General features: G+C 40.1%; 1 protein-coding gene across 6 annotated transcripts in view; it reads right to left on the bottom strand.

The window, feature by feature from the left end:
- The window catches only part of KIF16B (kinesin family member 16B), a 280,434-nt gene extending 265,765 nt beyond the window's left edge, over positions 1–14,669 (bottom strand). For all 6 annotated transcript variants that reach the window (XM_076010916.1, XM_020282007.2, XM_020282009.2 and 3 more), the window contains exon 1: positions 14,441–14,669. In XM_076010916.1, coding sequence (XP_075867031.1) covers positions 14,441–14,487 — 47 coding nt within the window. In that variant the 5' untranslated portion in view covers positions 14,488–14,669. The remainder of the gene's footprint in view (positions 1–14,440) is intronic.
- Between the last annotated feature and the right edge of the window lie 101 nt (positions 14,670–14,770).

Below are 14,770 nucleotides of genomic sequence, written 5' to 3'. Positions count from 1 at the left end.
TCACTCTAAACCCCAACCTTTTCCACCCCACAAAGGATTAAAGGCCCCAACACAACCTTTTCCTCTGACCTGTTATACAAGTAATCCAATCAAGGTCTTATCTCCAAGTGCCTATCTATACTCCAACAAAAGATGCCAGGAAGCAGAATTCCTCAATCTTTTGAATGGATAGAGCTGTTCTGGGGAAACTGGCATCTGCTGTTACCCTTAATATAGGCAAAGTTGGCCCTAATAACAAGAAAAGCTTAATTAAGAATTAGATGTTTTACATGACAACTAAATGCATTTACTGTGTCATCTTGGACTGGATATTGGACCAGATAAAAGGACATTATTGGACAACTGGAGAAATCTATATAAGGCCTGCAGATCAGCCGATAGTATTATATCATTGTTACTTTCCTGGTTTTGATAATTATACGATGGTTACAGAAGATAGTATTCTCCAAAAAAACTGAGCAAAAGATACATGGTAATCTGTACTATTTTTGCAACTTCTTAGAAATATTTCAAAATGAAAAGTTAAAATGTTAAAAAAAGAAAAAGTGCCCTCATTGAATCATATATGGGTGCCTGCCCAGGACTACTAACACTTTTCTCCCAATTGCCCATCTACATGATCAAGCAGATAGCTCATATTAAAACACTCACTTTATGGGGAGAAAAGAAAAAGACCAAAATCTATTTTAAAAAGCTTCATCTCTGTAAATTGCTTCACTTTTGAGCTAGTCTCTATCACCCTGAATCATTTTTTCTTGAAAGTTCCCTGGGGAACATTCAGTCTCACTCAGAGGGAGCTCACACAGTGATTTACCTGTGCCTCAAGCACAATCACTGTGATGGCTTAGACTGTTAATAAGACCTTGAAAACAAGAATCAGCAGGTGCAACCAGGGGAGAGAGGCCATGAGGCCACCCGGGCTAAGGAAACCAGGCTCATGCGAGTAGGCATCTCATGATGGGTTCAAAATCCTAAACTCTTAAAAGTTGAAAATTCTCATTCTAAGCTCTCTCTTGGGATCCAGAAGCCTCTCCAGCTTCCAAGAGGAAACAGAATTGACACTCCCTCTAAGGGCATGATGTTTCAGTGTTCTCTCATATAAAAATATCAGATTTTACCAACTTCTCTGGATAATAAATTCACTACATCAGTGTTTTTCAAACTATGGATCATAAAATTATTTTAGTGGGCAACAATCATATTTTTTGTAAAAAAAAAAAATGAAGCAGTAGAGAGTAGAAAATATCAGCATGGATTGAGCTGATAAATGTCTTACTGTGGATCTTGTTTGAAGCACACAGTTCTATACAATCATCATCAGCATTCTAAAACACAAATGTCCTTCATTTCAAATAATATGACATCCTTTTTCACTAAGTCAGAGGGAAAAAATGTTTCATATAAAACTTAGATTCACAATAACTCTCTTGCAAACTGAAGTCAAAATCTTTTTCTGCAACATATCTCTCCAAAGATATTTATTAGTCACAAAGAGGAAGAAATAAAACATTACAACAGAGGAACCCAGCAGACAACACCTTAACCAAGTAATCAAGGTCAACATCACCAATATTAACACACGCAATATGATATGAAGGACACATAACCACCTTTGTGGTATTCTTGCCAAAATTGTATAACTTCAACATGATCATGATAAAATATCAGAGAAACCCAATTTGAGGACCATTCTAAAAAATAACTGACTGGCCTTTTTGTCATGACAAGAGGCCCATTCACCGTCCTGTGGCAAACGTATCTTGCTCTTACTCTAAAAACCTATACCTTGCTCTTGCTCTGTAAACAAACCTCTCATGTCCTTCCTCAATGTACTTCATTTCACGCTTGCCTAAATAAACAAACTGACCAATACTCTTCAAAAATTAAGGTCATGATTTTTCAGACAAAGAATTCAAGATAGCTGTCCTGAAGAAGTTCAATGAACTTCAAGACAACACAGAGAAGGAATTCAGAAGCCTATCAGAGAAATTTAATAAAGAGATTGAAATAATTAAAAAAAAAAATCAAGCAGAAATTTTAGAGCTTAAGAATTCAATGGACAAACTGAGAAATGCATCAGAGTCTCTCAACAGCAGAACTGACCAAGCAGAAGAAAAAAATTAGTGAATGTGAAGACAGGCTATTTGAAAATACAGTCAGAAGAGAAAAAAGAATGAAAAAGAATGAAGCACACCCAATAGATCTAGAAAATACCCTCAAAAGGGCAAATCTGAGTTACTGGCCTTAACGAGAAGACAGAGAAAGAGATTGGGATGGAAAGTTCAAAGAAATAACAACAGAGAACTTTCCAAACTTAGAGAAAGATATCAATATTCAGGTACAAGGAGGTCATAGAATACCAAGCACATTTAACTCAAACAAGATTACCACACGGCATTTCATAATCAAACTCCCAAAGGTCACAGATAAAAAATTTAAAAAAAAAGTCCTAAGAGACACAAGAAAAAAGAAAAAAATAAAGGAGCTCTGATACATTTAGTAGCAGACTTCTCAGTGGAAACCTTACAGGCCAAGAGAGAGCAGCATGACATATTCAAATGCTGAACAGAAAAAAATCCTTAAACTTAGAATATTGTATCCTGCAAAAATATCCTTCAAACATAGGAAAAATAATCATTTTCCTAAACAAAAGCTGAGGAATTTCATCAATACCAGACCCGTCCTATAAGAAATGCTAAATGGAGTTCTTCAATCTGAAGGAAAAGGGTATTAATTAATGGTAAGAAATCATCTGAACTAACTGGTAACAGTAAGTACACAAATACAAAATACTCTATTGCTATAATTGTAGTGCATAAACCATTTATATCTTGAGTAGGAAGACTAAAAGACAAACCTATCAAAAGTAACTACAACAACTTTTTTAAAGATAGGCAATATAAAAAGATATGGATGGAAAACAACAAAAAGTTAAAAAGCAGGGGTGGGGATAGAGTTAAAGGGTAGAATTTCTGTTAGGTTTCTCTTTGCTTGTTTATTTGTTTGTAAGCAGAATTGTCAAATGTTTAAAATAATTGGTTATAAAATGGGTTTTGCAAGCCTCATGGTAACATCAAACCAAAAAACTTACAACAGATACACAAAAAATAAAAAGCAAGCAATTAAAACACACTACCAGAGACAATCACTTTTAACAAAGACAGACAGGAAGGAAGCGAGGGAGGGAATCATAACATGGCAATAGTAATTCTTACCTATCAATACTAACATTGAATGTGAATGGACTAAACTCTCCAATCAAAAGACACAGAATGGCTGAATGGATAACAAAATAAGAGCAAACCATATGTTGTCTGCAGGAAACACACTTCACCTATAAAGACACACACAGACTGAAAGAGATGGAAAAAGATATTCCATGCAGATGGAAACCAAAGTAGAGCAGGAGTATCTACACTTTTGTCAGATAAAATAGATTTCAAGAGAAAAAAAATGTAAAAAGCAACAAAGAAAGTCATTATATAATGATAAAAGGGTCAAGTCAGCAAGAGGATATAGCAATTTTAAATATACATGCACCCAACACTGGAGCACCCAGTTATATAAAAGAAATATTGTCAGAGCTAAAGAGAGAGATAGACCCCAATACAGGAATCACTGAAGACCTCACCATCCCACTTTTAGCATTCGACAGATCATCCAGACAGAAAACCAACAACAAAAAATTAGACTTAACCTGCACTATACACCAAATGCTCCTAATAGATATTTCAGAATGTTTCATCCAACAGCTGGAGAATTCACCTTCTTCTCCTCAGCTCATGGGTCATTCTCAAGGATAGACCATATGTGCAGCCACAAAACAAGCCATAAAAAACTCAAAAAAAATTGAAATCATGCCAAGTATTTTCTCTGATGGAGAGAATAATAGAATACCACATTGGAATACCACAATGGAATAAAACTAGAAACCAATAACAAGAGGAACACTGGAAAATATATAAACACATGAAAATTAAACAATATGTGCCTGAATGACCAGTGAGTGGGTCAATGAAGAGATTAAGAAGGAAATTTAAAAATTTCTCAAAACAAATGAAAATGAAAACAGAACATATCAAAACCTATGGGATACAGTAAATGCAATAATAAGAGGAAAGTTTATGGCAATAAGTGCCTACATCAAAAAAGCACAAAAGCTTCAAATAAGCAATCTAAAAATGCATCTCAAAGAACTTGAAAAATGAGCAAAACAAATCCAAAATTAGTAGAATAATAAAGATCAGAAAAGAAATAAATGAAATTAAAACCAAAAAAATACAAAAGATCAATGAAACAAAAAGTTGGTTTTTTTGAAAAGATAATGAAAATCATCTGTACCCCCATAATATGCTGAAATAAAAAAAAGAGATAATAAAATAAAATAAAATAAATAAGATAAAGAAAATTGACAAACTTTTAGCCAGATTGACCAAGAAAAAAAAGAGAGAAGACCCAAATAAATAAAATCAGAGATGAAAAAGGACACATTACAACTAATACTACAGAAATTCAAAGGATCATTAGAGACTACTATAAGCAACTATCTGCCAATAAATTGGAAAACCAAGAAGTGGATAAATGCCTAAACATATACAACCTACCAAGATTGAAGCAGGAAGAAATCCAAAACCTGAATAAACCAACTACAAGTATTCATAACAAGATAGAAGCAGTAATAAAAAGTCTCCCATTAAAGAAAAGCCCAGGACCCGATAGCTTCACTGCTGAATTCTACCAAGTGTTCAAAGAAGAATACCAATCCTACATAAACTATTCCAAGAAATCAAGGAGGAGGGAAACTCCCAAACTCATTCCACAAAGCCTGTTACTACCTTGATACCAAAACCAGACAAAGACATAACAAGAAAACTATAGGCCAATATCTCTGTTGAACACAGATGCAAAAATCCTCAACAAAATACTAGCAAACCAAATCCAGCAACATATAGATTATTCATTACGATCAAGTGGGAATCATCCCAGGGATACAAGAATGGCTCAAAATATGCAAATTAATCAATGTGATACATCCTATCAACAGAATGAAGTACAAAAAGCATATGATCATTTCAAGTGATGCTAAAAAAAATTCAATAAAATTCAGCATCCTTTCATTATAAAATTCTCAGGAAACTGGGTATAGATGGAACTTACCACAACAAGATTAAAGCCATATCTGAGAGACAAACCCATAGCTAGTATCATACTGAATAGGAAAAAAAACTGAAAGCCTTCCTCTGAGATCTGAAACGAGACAAGAATTTCTACTTTTACCAGTGTTATTTAACATAGTACTTGAAGTTCTAGCTAGAGCAATCAGACAAGAGAAAGAAAGAAAGGGCATCCAAATAGGAAAGAAAGAAGTCAAACTATCCTTGTTTGCAGATGATATGATCTTATATCTAGAAAAACCTAAAGACTTCACAAAAAACTATTAGAACTGATAAACAAATTCAGTAAAGTTGCAGGATACAAAATCAGTATACAAAATTGGTAGCATTTTCTATAGCCAACAGTAAACAATCTGAAAAAGAAACCAAGAAAGTAATTCCATTTACAGTAGCTACATAAAATACAATACCTAGGAAAAAACTTAACCAAAGAAGTAAATTATCTCTACAATGAAAACTATAAAACATTTATGAAAAAAGTTGAAGAGGACACACAAAAATATGGAAAGATATTCCATGCTCATGAATTGGAAGATTCGATATTATTAAAAATGTCCACACTACCCAAAGCGATATACTGATTCAATGCAATCCCCATCAAAATACCAATGACATTCTTCACAGAAACAGAAAATATAATCCTAAAATTTTATGGAACCACAAAAGACCCAGAAGAACCAAAGCCATCTGGGGGAGGGGGGAGGGAAACTGGAGGAATCATATTACCTGACTTCAAATTATATTATAGAGCTGTAGTAACCAAAGCAGCATGGTACTAGCATAAAAACAGACACATAGACCAATGGACCAGAGTAGAGAACCTAGAAATAAACCCACACATTTAGAATGAACATATTTTGGACAACAATGCCAAGAACATACAGTGGGGACAGTCTCTTCAATAAATGGTGTCGGGAAAACTGGATATCCATATGCAGAATAGGTGGACCAAAGCCAAGCCAGTGATAATCAACTTCCCAGGAAGGATTTGTCCCTGTTTTTTTTTTTAATAACTTGAGCTTAAGAGATGGCAGTCAAAGCCACTGAAAGAAACCAGAGACTCTCAGTCCTCTGTAAGGGGCTGGGTATTATAAATCACTACCCCCGCCTCACCCAGGCTGCAGGTGTAACCATAATTAACATATTCACTTTCAGGAAACAAGCCTCAGTAACATGGCATCCCAATTCCAGAACCTGCAAAAATAGCAAATGCTACTGAAATAATTTAGAAGAATAAATGAAATGAGGATGTGTAAAATAAATCAAGTTCAGACCAAAGTGCTGTATATCATGCAACTGGACACTGACATGTCTAAATAACGTCTCTCTCTGACAGACAAAATACACATACACCATCTCTCCCTCTCCCCCTTTCACTCTCTTGTTCACACTCACAAACACACACACAGTCTTGATGTTTAAAATAAAACAATGCAAGTTTAAAACCAAATTGTTTGATATAATAAATACTCCAAGGCATTGGAGAACATTTTTTAAACTAATACTCATAACCTTGTATAAGTGTCTTGTAAGACACACTTTAAAATATAAGATATTTTTAAATATTGTATATGAAAAAACACTGGTCATTTGCTTCACAGGTGAACTTAGCAAGTTCACCTAAAAGACAGAAAAAACTTCCACATGATGCGAACTCTAGAGATCAGTGCAAACTCTACGGGTCAGTGCAGCAGCACCCTCCCCGGGGAAGCCTCCCTGAGGCATGGACATCACACTCCCCACTGAGAAACCAGAAACTGCCTTTCTCTTTCCAGACAGCCCCCACTTCCCTCCCTTACCCCCTCAGCCTTCTTTGTCCAACTCCCTGTTTTCCTCTTCTCTTCTTTAAAACAAAAACAAAATCTCTCCTCCATCAAGTCTATGTTTGCAATGTCCAGGTGAGGGCTGGGATCCGAGCCAGGCCACACCTCAAGCAAGGAGTAAAAGATGTGAGAGATTTGATTAAAATGAGAGTCAAACTCTGCACAGGTGAACAGGAATGAAGGTGTCTCCTTTTCATCTCTCCATTACCTGGAAATGCCTTTCAACAGGTGCCTCCTACACACCCTCATCGCCCAATCACACCCCCAAGCCTCCTGCAACCAGGGCACTGCCTCCCACCCCTCAACTAAAGATCACTGGACCTGTGCAGCCTCCCACACTGGTGACCCTCTCCTCTCCTGAACCCCAATACCCCTGGCTAACCCTGACATTCTCTCCTGCTTTCCTCTCTTCCACTCTCACCGTCCCTTCTCTCTCTCTAGTACTTGGTCCTCGGCTCCTACCTCCTGAAGTGTGGCTGTCAGTAACAGCAGCAATTATAAAAATAAGAGCAGCTGTGATTTATTGAAAGGTTAGTATGCACACGGAGGTGTGCTGGTACTATTTCGTCTCAACTACTTACACAGCATTATTTTACAACAGTTCTCAAATGTTGTGGCCAGGACCCTTTTACACTCTTAAAAATTACTAAGGAGCCCAAAGAGTTTTTATTAACATTAGTTACATTTATGGATAGCTACCATATTAGAAATTAAAACGGAAAAAATTTTTTTAACCAAAATGGCCCACAGAGCCATGACATCATCACACATCATGTTGCTCCTGGAAAACTCCACTGTACCCTCATGAAAGAAGCAAAGTAGAAATGTCAAATAACATCTTAGCATTTCCGTGAACAGTTCTGACTTTGTGAACCCCCTAAAAGAGTTTCAAATGATTCCCAGCTGTCCCTGGACCACACTTGCAGAATCACTGTTTTACCAAAAAAGAACCTGAGCCTTAAAGAGTAAAATCAGCTTGCCCGGGTCACTCAGCTAGACCACTGAAGGGCTCCAGCCTTAACCCAGGTCATACACTTCTGCTGTCCCCCTTTCTCTTCTTTCTTTACTGTGGTCTTTCTCAGAGATATTTACTTGCTCCCTAGCCACTATCACTTTTGAGTGACCGACCTCCAGATGTACAGAGCTGATAACTCACTTGAGTCCCTACTGCCTGGAGCTCCCACCTGCACCCTGAACCAACTCAACTGGCCACCACACACCTCCATCCACACCAGCCAGCTCCATGGCCAACATCCAAGGGCAGGGCTGCCCTTTGGGAAAGATCATTCTTCCACTGAATAAGGCCCAAACTACTCCGTCAGCTTTGACCCCTCACCTCTCTATCCTCTATAGAATGGTCTTCAGAATGTCTCTTGCAACTGCAAAAAACAGGATATAAAACAGTGTATACATTAGATTCCTACACAAATGGGAGGAAAAGACTAGATGCAAATGCACCAAAAGTTTACAAGGAGTTATCTCTGGATCAAGGAATTATGAGCAATTTACAATTTGATCTCTTTGGTACACTTTTCTGCATAACACATTTTTTATAAGCATACATTATTTTCACAACCAGAAAAGACAGTAATAGCCTCTTCAGGGTTTTGTTTGTAAGTTTTGTCCCTTGACTCTGTCCTTTCCTGTTACAACACCAACCAAATCAGGAATCAGATCACCAAGGGTCATATTTCAACCCTCTTTACAGTCTTCCTGCCCTGCTTGCCTGCACTCAGACAAACATCTTGTGCCTCAGGGTTTCGCATCACAGAGCAGTGGCAGGAAAATCAGTGGAATAATAGTGCATAAAAGTTGCTTCGCACACTGCTTGGCAAACGGTAAATAAAAGTTCATCATTGCTAGTGCTAGTATTACTATTTCCCTCCACTGCTATTAGATCAAACTTCAGTAAACACTAATTGACAAATGACATGCCCTGTCTTAGAGCCATCAGTGGCTCTCAATGCCTAATAATAATAGCTAATATTTACAGAACCCTTACTTTTGGGCCTGACACTGTTAGAAATGTTACCTCATTCAGTCATCACCTCAGTCCCATGAGGTGGGCGCTGTGAAGACACCCATTTCACAGATGAAGGCACTGAGGCACAGAGCAGGTAAGTGCCGAGGCACGAAGCTAGGAAGCAGAAGAGCTGGTATTCGAGCCCCTGCTCAGTCTTATTGCCCAGTAGACTAGTCCACGATGATGGATATGTTTGTATCTACACTGTTCAATATGTGCCTACAGAGCATTTGAAATCTGCCTAGTGCGACTGAATAACTAAAATTTTGATTTTATTTAATGTTAACCTGAGTACCCACATAAATGGCCAGTAGCCACCATACAGGCCAGCAGAGGACTCCAGAGATCAAAAGCCCAAATGCCCTGCTTAACACAAAAAAAGCCCTCACTACACCTTGCCTACCTTCCTTGAAACCAATTCTTACGAAAAGCACTTCAATCAGTCTAAAATCCCTGGTAAACTAAACTTGTTCCTACCACCCTCCCAGCCATGCCCTGCCCTCCTCTCATCTAAGTCTTCTGTATAATGGAAGGACTTTAGGAAGTTAGAGAGTAAGGCAGACTTGGGTTCAAATTGGGCTCCACGGTGTCCTAGCTGTGTGACCCTGGGCAGGCGGCTGCACAGGACGAGCCTGTGTTCCTCATCTGTAGAACAGACTGGCAATGCTACCCGCCAAGAGCACCAGGCACGCGCTTACTATTATAGATACTCTATCATGGTCACCGGTAACACCCCTTTTAGGGCTCACATCTAACTCAACCCTCTTATCTAAGAGACTGGGGAAGCCCTGGAGAGCTCTTCTTCCAGCCTCCAGAATCCCTCGAGGCTCCATCTCAACAAATTCTGTAGTTATTTTTGTACCTTGTGTGTTTGCACCTTCTCTGACACTAGACCAGCAGTTCCCTTAGGCTAAAGGCTTCTGTCATCTGTTTGCCCCAAGGCAACAGGTCCCCACACAAAGGGCTCTGTAGCGACCTGGACCCAGCATTATTGAGAGGTCTCAGTCTCCCCTCTTTAAAATTGGGATAAAAGCTCTTGGTCAGTGGTGGGAGGACAAAACACAGTTGACAAGGTAAAGAAATGAGCGTGGTGCCTGATATGAGGCAGTGTCTCGGCAGATACCTCCTATCCTCAATACAAGTGATGTCTGCTGTCAACATCACAGATCTAAGGGACAAACCACAAACTACCTTCCCTTTGACACTACCTTGCTCTTAACATGGAAGACTTCAGTACATCCTAGGATATCAATCCCAGTCAAAATACCACTACCGTTTTTTTCTTCTTCTTTTTCTTTTCTGAACTTGATAGACATGACACTAGATTCCACCTGAGAGGGGAAGGGGAGGTGTTCATACGCCACCAAGTTTATGGTACTTTCTTATAGCAACCCATACAGACTAGGGCATTATGTTCCAATCTGTAAAATGGCATGCCAGTAACAGTCTCTACCTATCGAGAGTGTTGCAAAGTTTAGATTTTGCACCTGGCACAGAGCAAACTCTCAATGAGGGTGGCTACTGTTTCGCCTTTGCAACATAACCACTCTTTCCCATTTGAAATGACTACTTCTGCACAGAACCAAAAGCCCTAAGGCAGTACAAATTCACCATTTATCTCTGCCTGACTCAAGCATTCCTGTTCCTAACAAAGAAGACTGATTACAGCCAAGGCTCTTAGCTCAAATTCAATAAATAACTCAAATTCAATATCCCACAACCTAGCCTTCCATCCCTAAGATCCTGACTACAACAGCGGGCCTGATTTTGCAATCGCTCTAGGCCTTTTTTTGGTCTGTTGGCTGCTTCCCCTTTGCCTAAAGCTCCTTTGCTCTAAAAATTCACATTACACAAATTTTGAACAACTTAATGCTCCCAGACAACCAACTGAAACTTCTTTCTCCGGTGCCAATGACTTTAGATGACTTTTTAAAATTACATAAACAAGTTTTTGTTATTTATAAAACTATGAATGAGAAAAGTAAAAATTCAAGCAGTAAACAGGAAAAGAAAAGCCTTCTACCTTTGCCTAACAGTCCTTCATCAGTCCTCCTCTTTAGAGGGAACGCTGTTAGGTTTCTTATGAATCCTTATAAACAGATAAAGCCATGTATGTGAGTGTGTCATGTATACATTTTTAAACACACACACAACTCTACCCACTGTACTATGCGTGTATGTGTGTACATATCTTGCTTTTCTCAATCCCCAACCTTGGAACTCTTTTAGGATCAATACACTCTAAGTGCTGCACAGCATTCTGCCAAACGACTTAGGCCATAATTTAACAAATTCTCCATCTATGTACATTCAGGTCATTTATGATTTTTTTGTTGTTATTACAAACAATGATGCAACAAACATCCTTACACATACATCTTGGTAGGAAGGAATATAATCCATACAATAAAAATTAGAAAAATTAAAAATAAAACTGACAGATCAAAGGGTTTATAGATTTCTACTCTTGACAGCTAATGTCAAATTTCCCAGTATGAATGTTTCAGAAGTTTTGGCCCTTTATGTTCACATGACCAACACTGAGGTCTCTGTCTCACCACTCCTTCACCAGAAACTGATGCTCTGCTAATATTTACCAATCTCACTGGTTAAATAAAAAAAGGCTTATCATTATTATAATTTACATGCCTTTCCTCATGAGTTAGCTCAAGTATTTTTTGGTCGGCCATTTGTATCTCTTTCTACTTCACTGACAACTTTCTGGATCATTGACTCTCCTTGGCACTGCTCTTTGGAAGGTTACCAGTATTCTTGTCTCCAAGACCATGGTCCTCATCTTCTTTCCTCATCTTCGAGACATCTTAAAACCACCACTTTCTTCTGGACACTCTTCTCCCTTCCCTTCCATGACAATTTGCTTTGCCAGTTCTCCACAGGCTGCAAGCCAATCTTTTCCCTGGAATCCTAAAGAGGGACATATCCCAAAATCCAATCCCTGGCTCCCTTTATGTCTCACCTAACATTCTTTTTCTTTTCTTTTTTTTTTTGAGACAGAGTCTCACTCTATTGCCCAAGCTAGAGTGCAGTGGCGGCATCACAGCTCACGGCAACCTCAAACTACTGGGCTCAAGCGATCCTCCTGCCTCAGCCTCCTGAGTAGCTGGGACTACAGGTGCTCACCACCACATCCAGCTAATTTTTTTTTTTTTTTTTTTTTTTTTTTTGTAGAGATGGGGAAGTCTCACTATGTTGCTCAGGCTAGTCTTAAACTCCCAGCCTCAGCCATCCTCCCATCTCAGCCTCCCAAAGTGTTAGGATTATAAACATATGCCACAAACCTGGCCTCACCTAACACTCACTTTTAAACTATTGACCAAGTGCAAAAGATTTCCAAATGTCAATCCTCAAATCACCTGAGACCTAAACCCACATTTCCAAGTGTCTGCTTAAAACCTCCAGTAAAGAGATAGATATCCTTCCCACACTTAAGATAACAAACAAGGTCAACAAACACACAGCACCTGCTCTGTGCTGGACACTGTGCTCGTACTTGACACTTACTGCATCTCATGAAACTCCACATATCCAAGAGAGAAGGCACCAACTTCGCCACCTTTCCCAAACCTTGTTCACCTCCTTCAGCATCAAACTTCAGTTAATGACTCTACACTCTTCCCCCTTTTCCCTCCTACTCACCCACTGAACAGCCAAATCCTGTCAATTCTGCCAGTGAACAGTCTCAGTATATCTACCCTGCCTTCCCATTTCCACCTCTTATCCCAATCATGGTGCCACTAGAGTTCTCTGCTGAGAGCACAAACCTCATCACAGCAATCCTCCTCAAAGCCCATGGCCTCTGAACTTGTTTCCTGCCATCCCTCCATGGATCTGGCTCCAGGCCTACACCAGCAAGGCACTGAACTCACGCTACTCCTCCCAGCAGGCCTGGTGTTTTACAAGAGTCAAGCCAGCATATAATCCTTCCATCCCCAAACAGCGGGCTCCCAGAAGACACTCGCCAGGCCTCAATCACCTTGTACCCCAGACAGCACACAGCACGATGCTGTGCATTTGGTAGGTGCTTAACAAACACTTTCTAAAGTTATGCGATTCGATGTTCTAACATGTGCTCATATTATTCCAAAGAAGAAAAAGAACTTCTACATACATGTAAAGTCATAATAAATAAAAATGTTCTTAAATTACCTAAATGACTTTAGGCTCTGTTTATCTTCCATGATTGAGTGTACACAGAAATGTAAACATTCTCTTGGTGCTCACAAAAAAAGTTAAATAAACTATTTCCCTAAACAGCTTTAGAAATAACCTGAAAATCACAAAAAGCACTCATTCCTAAAAGTACTGGTTTTTAATGGTTACAAACTAATGATTCCCCACTTGCCAACAGAAAAAAAAAAAAAAAAACAGATTCAAATGAGTCACACAAGGTTCTAGAAATCACTTGATTTTATGATCTTCTGATGACCCAATCAGCTCTCAGAACCACCAAACATTGACCTCCACAAGTTGACATGACTAAGGTAGAAAGGCCATGTCATAAGTCAAATGTCCACCAACTGGGTTGAGAAGTCAATTAAAAACAAATGGCTTTGTGTGAACTGCTGCTACACACTTGGAGGACACATCCCATTTAGGTCTACTTCATTATTTGAAGTCAAACCAACTTAAAAAGTAACTTTTCCAAACTAGCTTTCTAAACTGATTATAAAGAGGTCATTGAAAAGGAAGCACAGACTATTTTTCAGTGAATGAAGAGACAATCATTCTGAAAAGCATTACTTTGTAGAAATATATAACAAGATTAAATTCTGTGATTACAGCTCTTCCCCTCTCTTAATATCAGCATGTTTCAAACACTTGTAAAGTGTCCTTGACTTTTTTTCTAGGAGTCAAAACTTTGTCAAAGTTTTCCCAGCCACCCTTTAACCTGAAGTTAAGAACTGCTAAGTTACTGATTAGAAGTTAGAGTCCACATTCAGGGAATCAAAATCATCTGTCACTGAGAGATTAAAAAGCAGCACGGTTAACAGTGAAGAGAACTTCTGAGTGGCACAAATGAGGGGCTCGCCTGACAGCTAGCGGTGCCCCCTTCACCACTCCCATGTTCCCCCCAAGTTATCTCACATCTTCATGGAAGTGTTTCCTTGATGCTTTTTAAAGGGGGAACAAGTAAATCTCAAGTTAATGGATGGGGAGAGTTGAAAGCAATCTTCTCCTCGGTCTTGTGAACTCTTTACCCTCAGGGCCCCCTCCAGGGCAGCGACAAATGGGACAGCAAAGCACGGAGTCTTCCAGGCCCTCCCCAGAGGCCACAGCCAGGGGCCGGTGGGCGAGGCGCCTGTGACACTTAGGTCCAGGCCGCCTTTGAAGGTGCTGGAGACCCGATTCCTCCGGGCTGGAGGGCGACGAGGGGGCGGGGCGCGGGCGGCCCCACTCACCTGCGATTCATGGGCCGGACCCTCACGGCCACCTTGACCGATGCCATTGCTCATCCCGGCCCGGCCCGCGTGGGCTCCCACCAGCCCAGAACCCCGCGGCCACCGGCGACTCCGGCTACTCTGACCCCGGCTCCCGCCCACTTCCCTCTCGCCCCCGCCCCTCTGCTCTGGGCCGGACCTGGAGTTCCGCGGCGGCCCCACCTGCCAGGCCACTGAGCATGCCCAGAGCGGCTCCGGCCCGCGTGATCCGCGCGCCGGGCTTTGGCGGCGGCCGGGAGGTGCGGAGCGGCAGGGCCGCGGGGCCTGGGCGCCGCCTCCTGGGGTCTACGG

This window comes from Microcebus murinus, chromosome 16, assembly GCF_040939455.1.
Source record: "Microcebus murinus isolate Inina chromosome 16, M.murinus_Inina_mat1.0, whole genome shotgun sequence".
Lineage (NCBI taxonomy): Eukaryota > Metazoa > Chordata > Mammalia > Primates > Cheirogaleidae > Microcebus > Microcebus murinus.
This window is presented reverse-complemented; position numbering and strand designations above follow the sequence as displayed.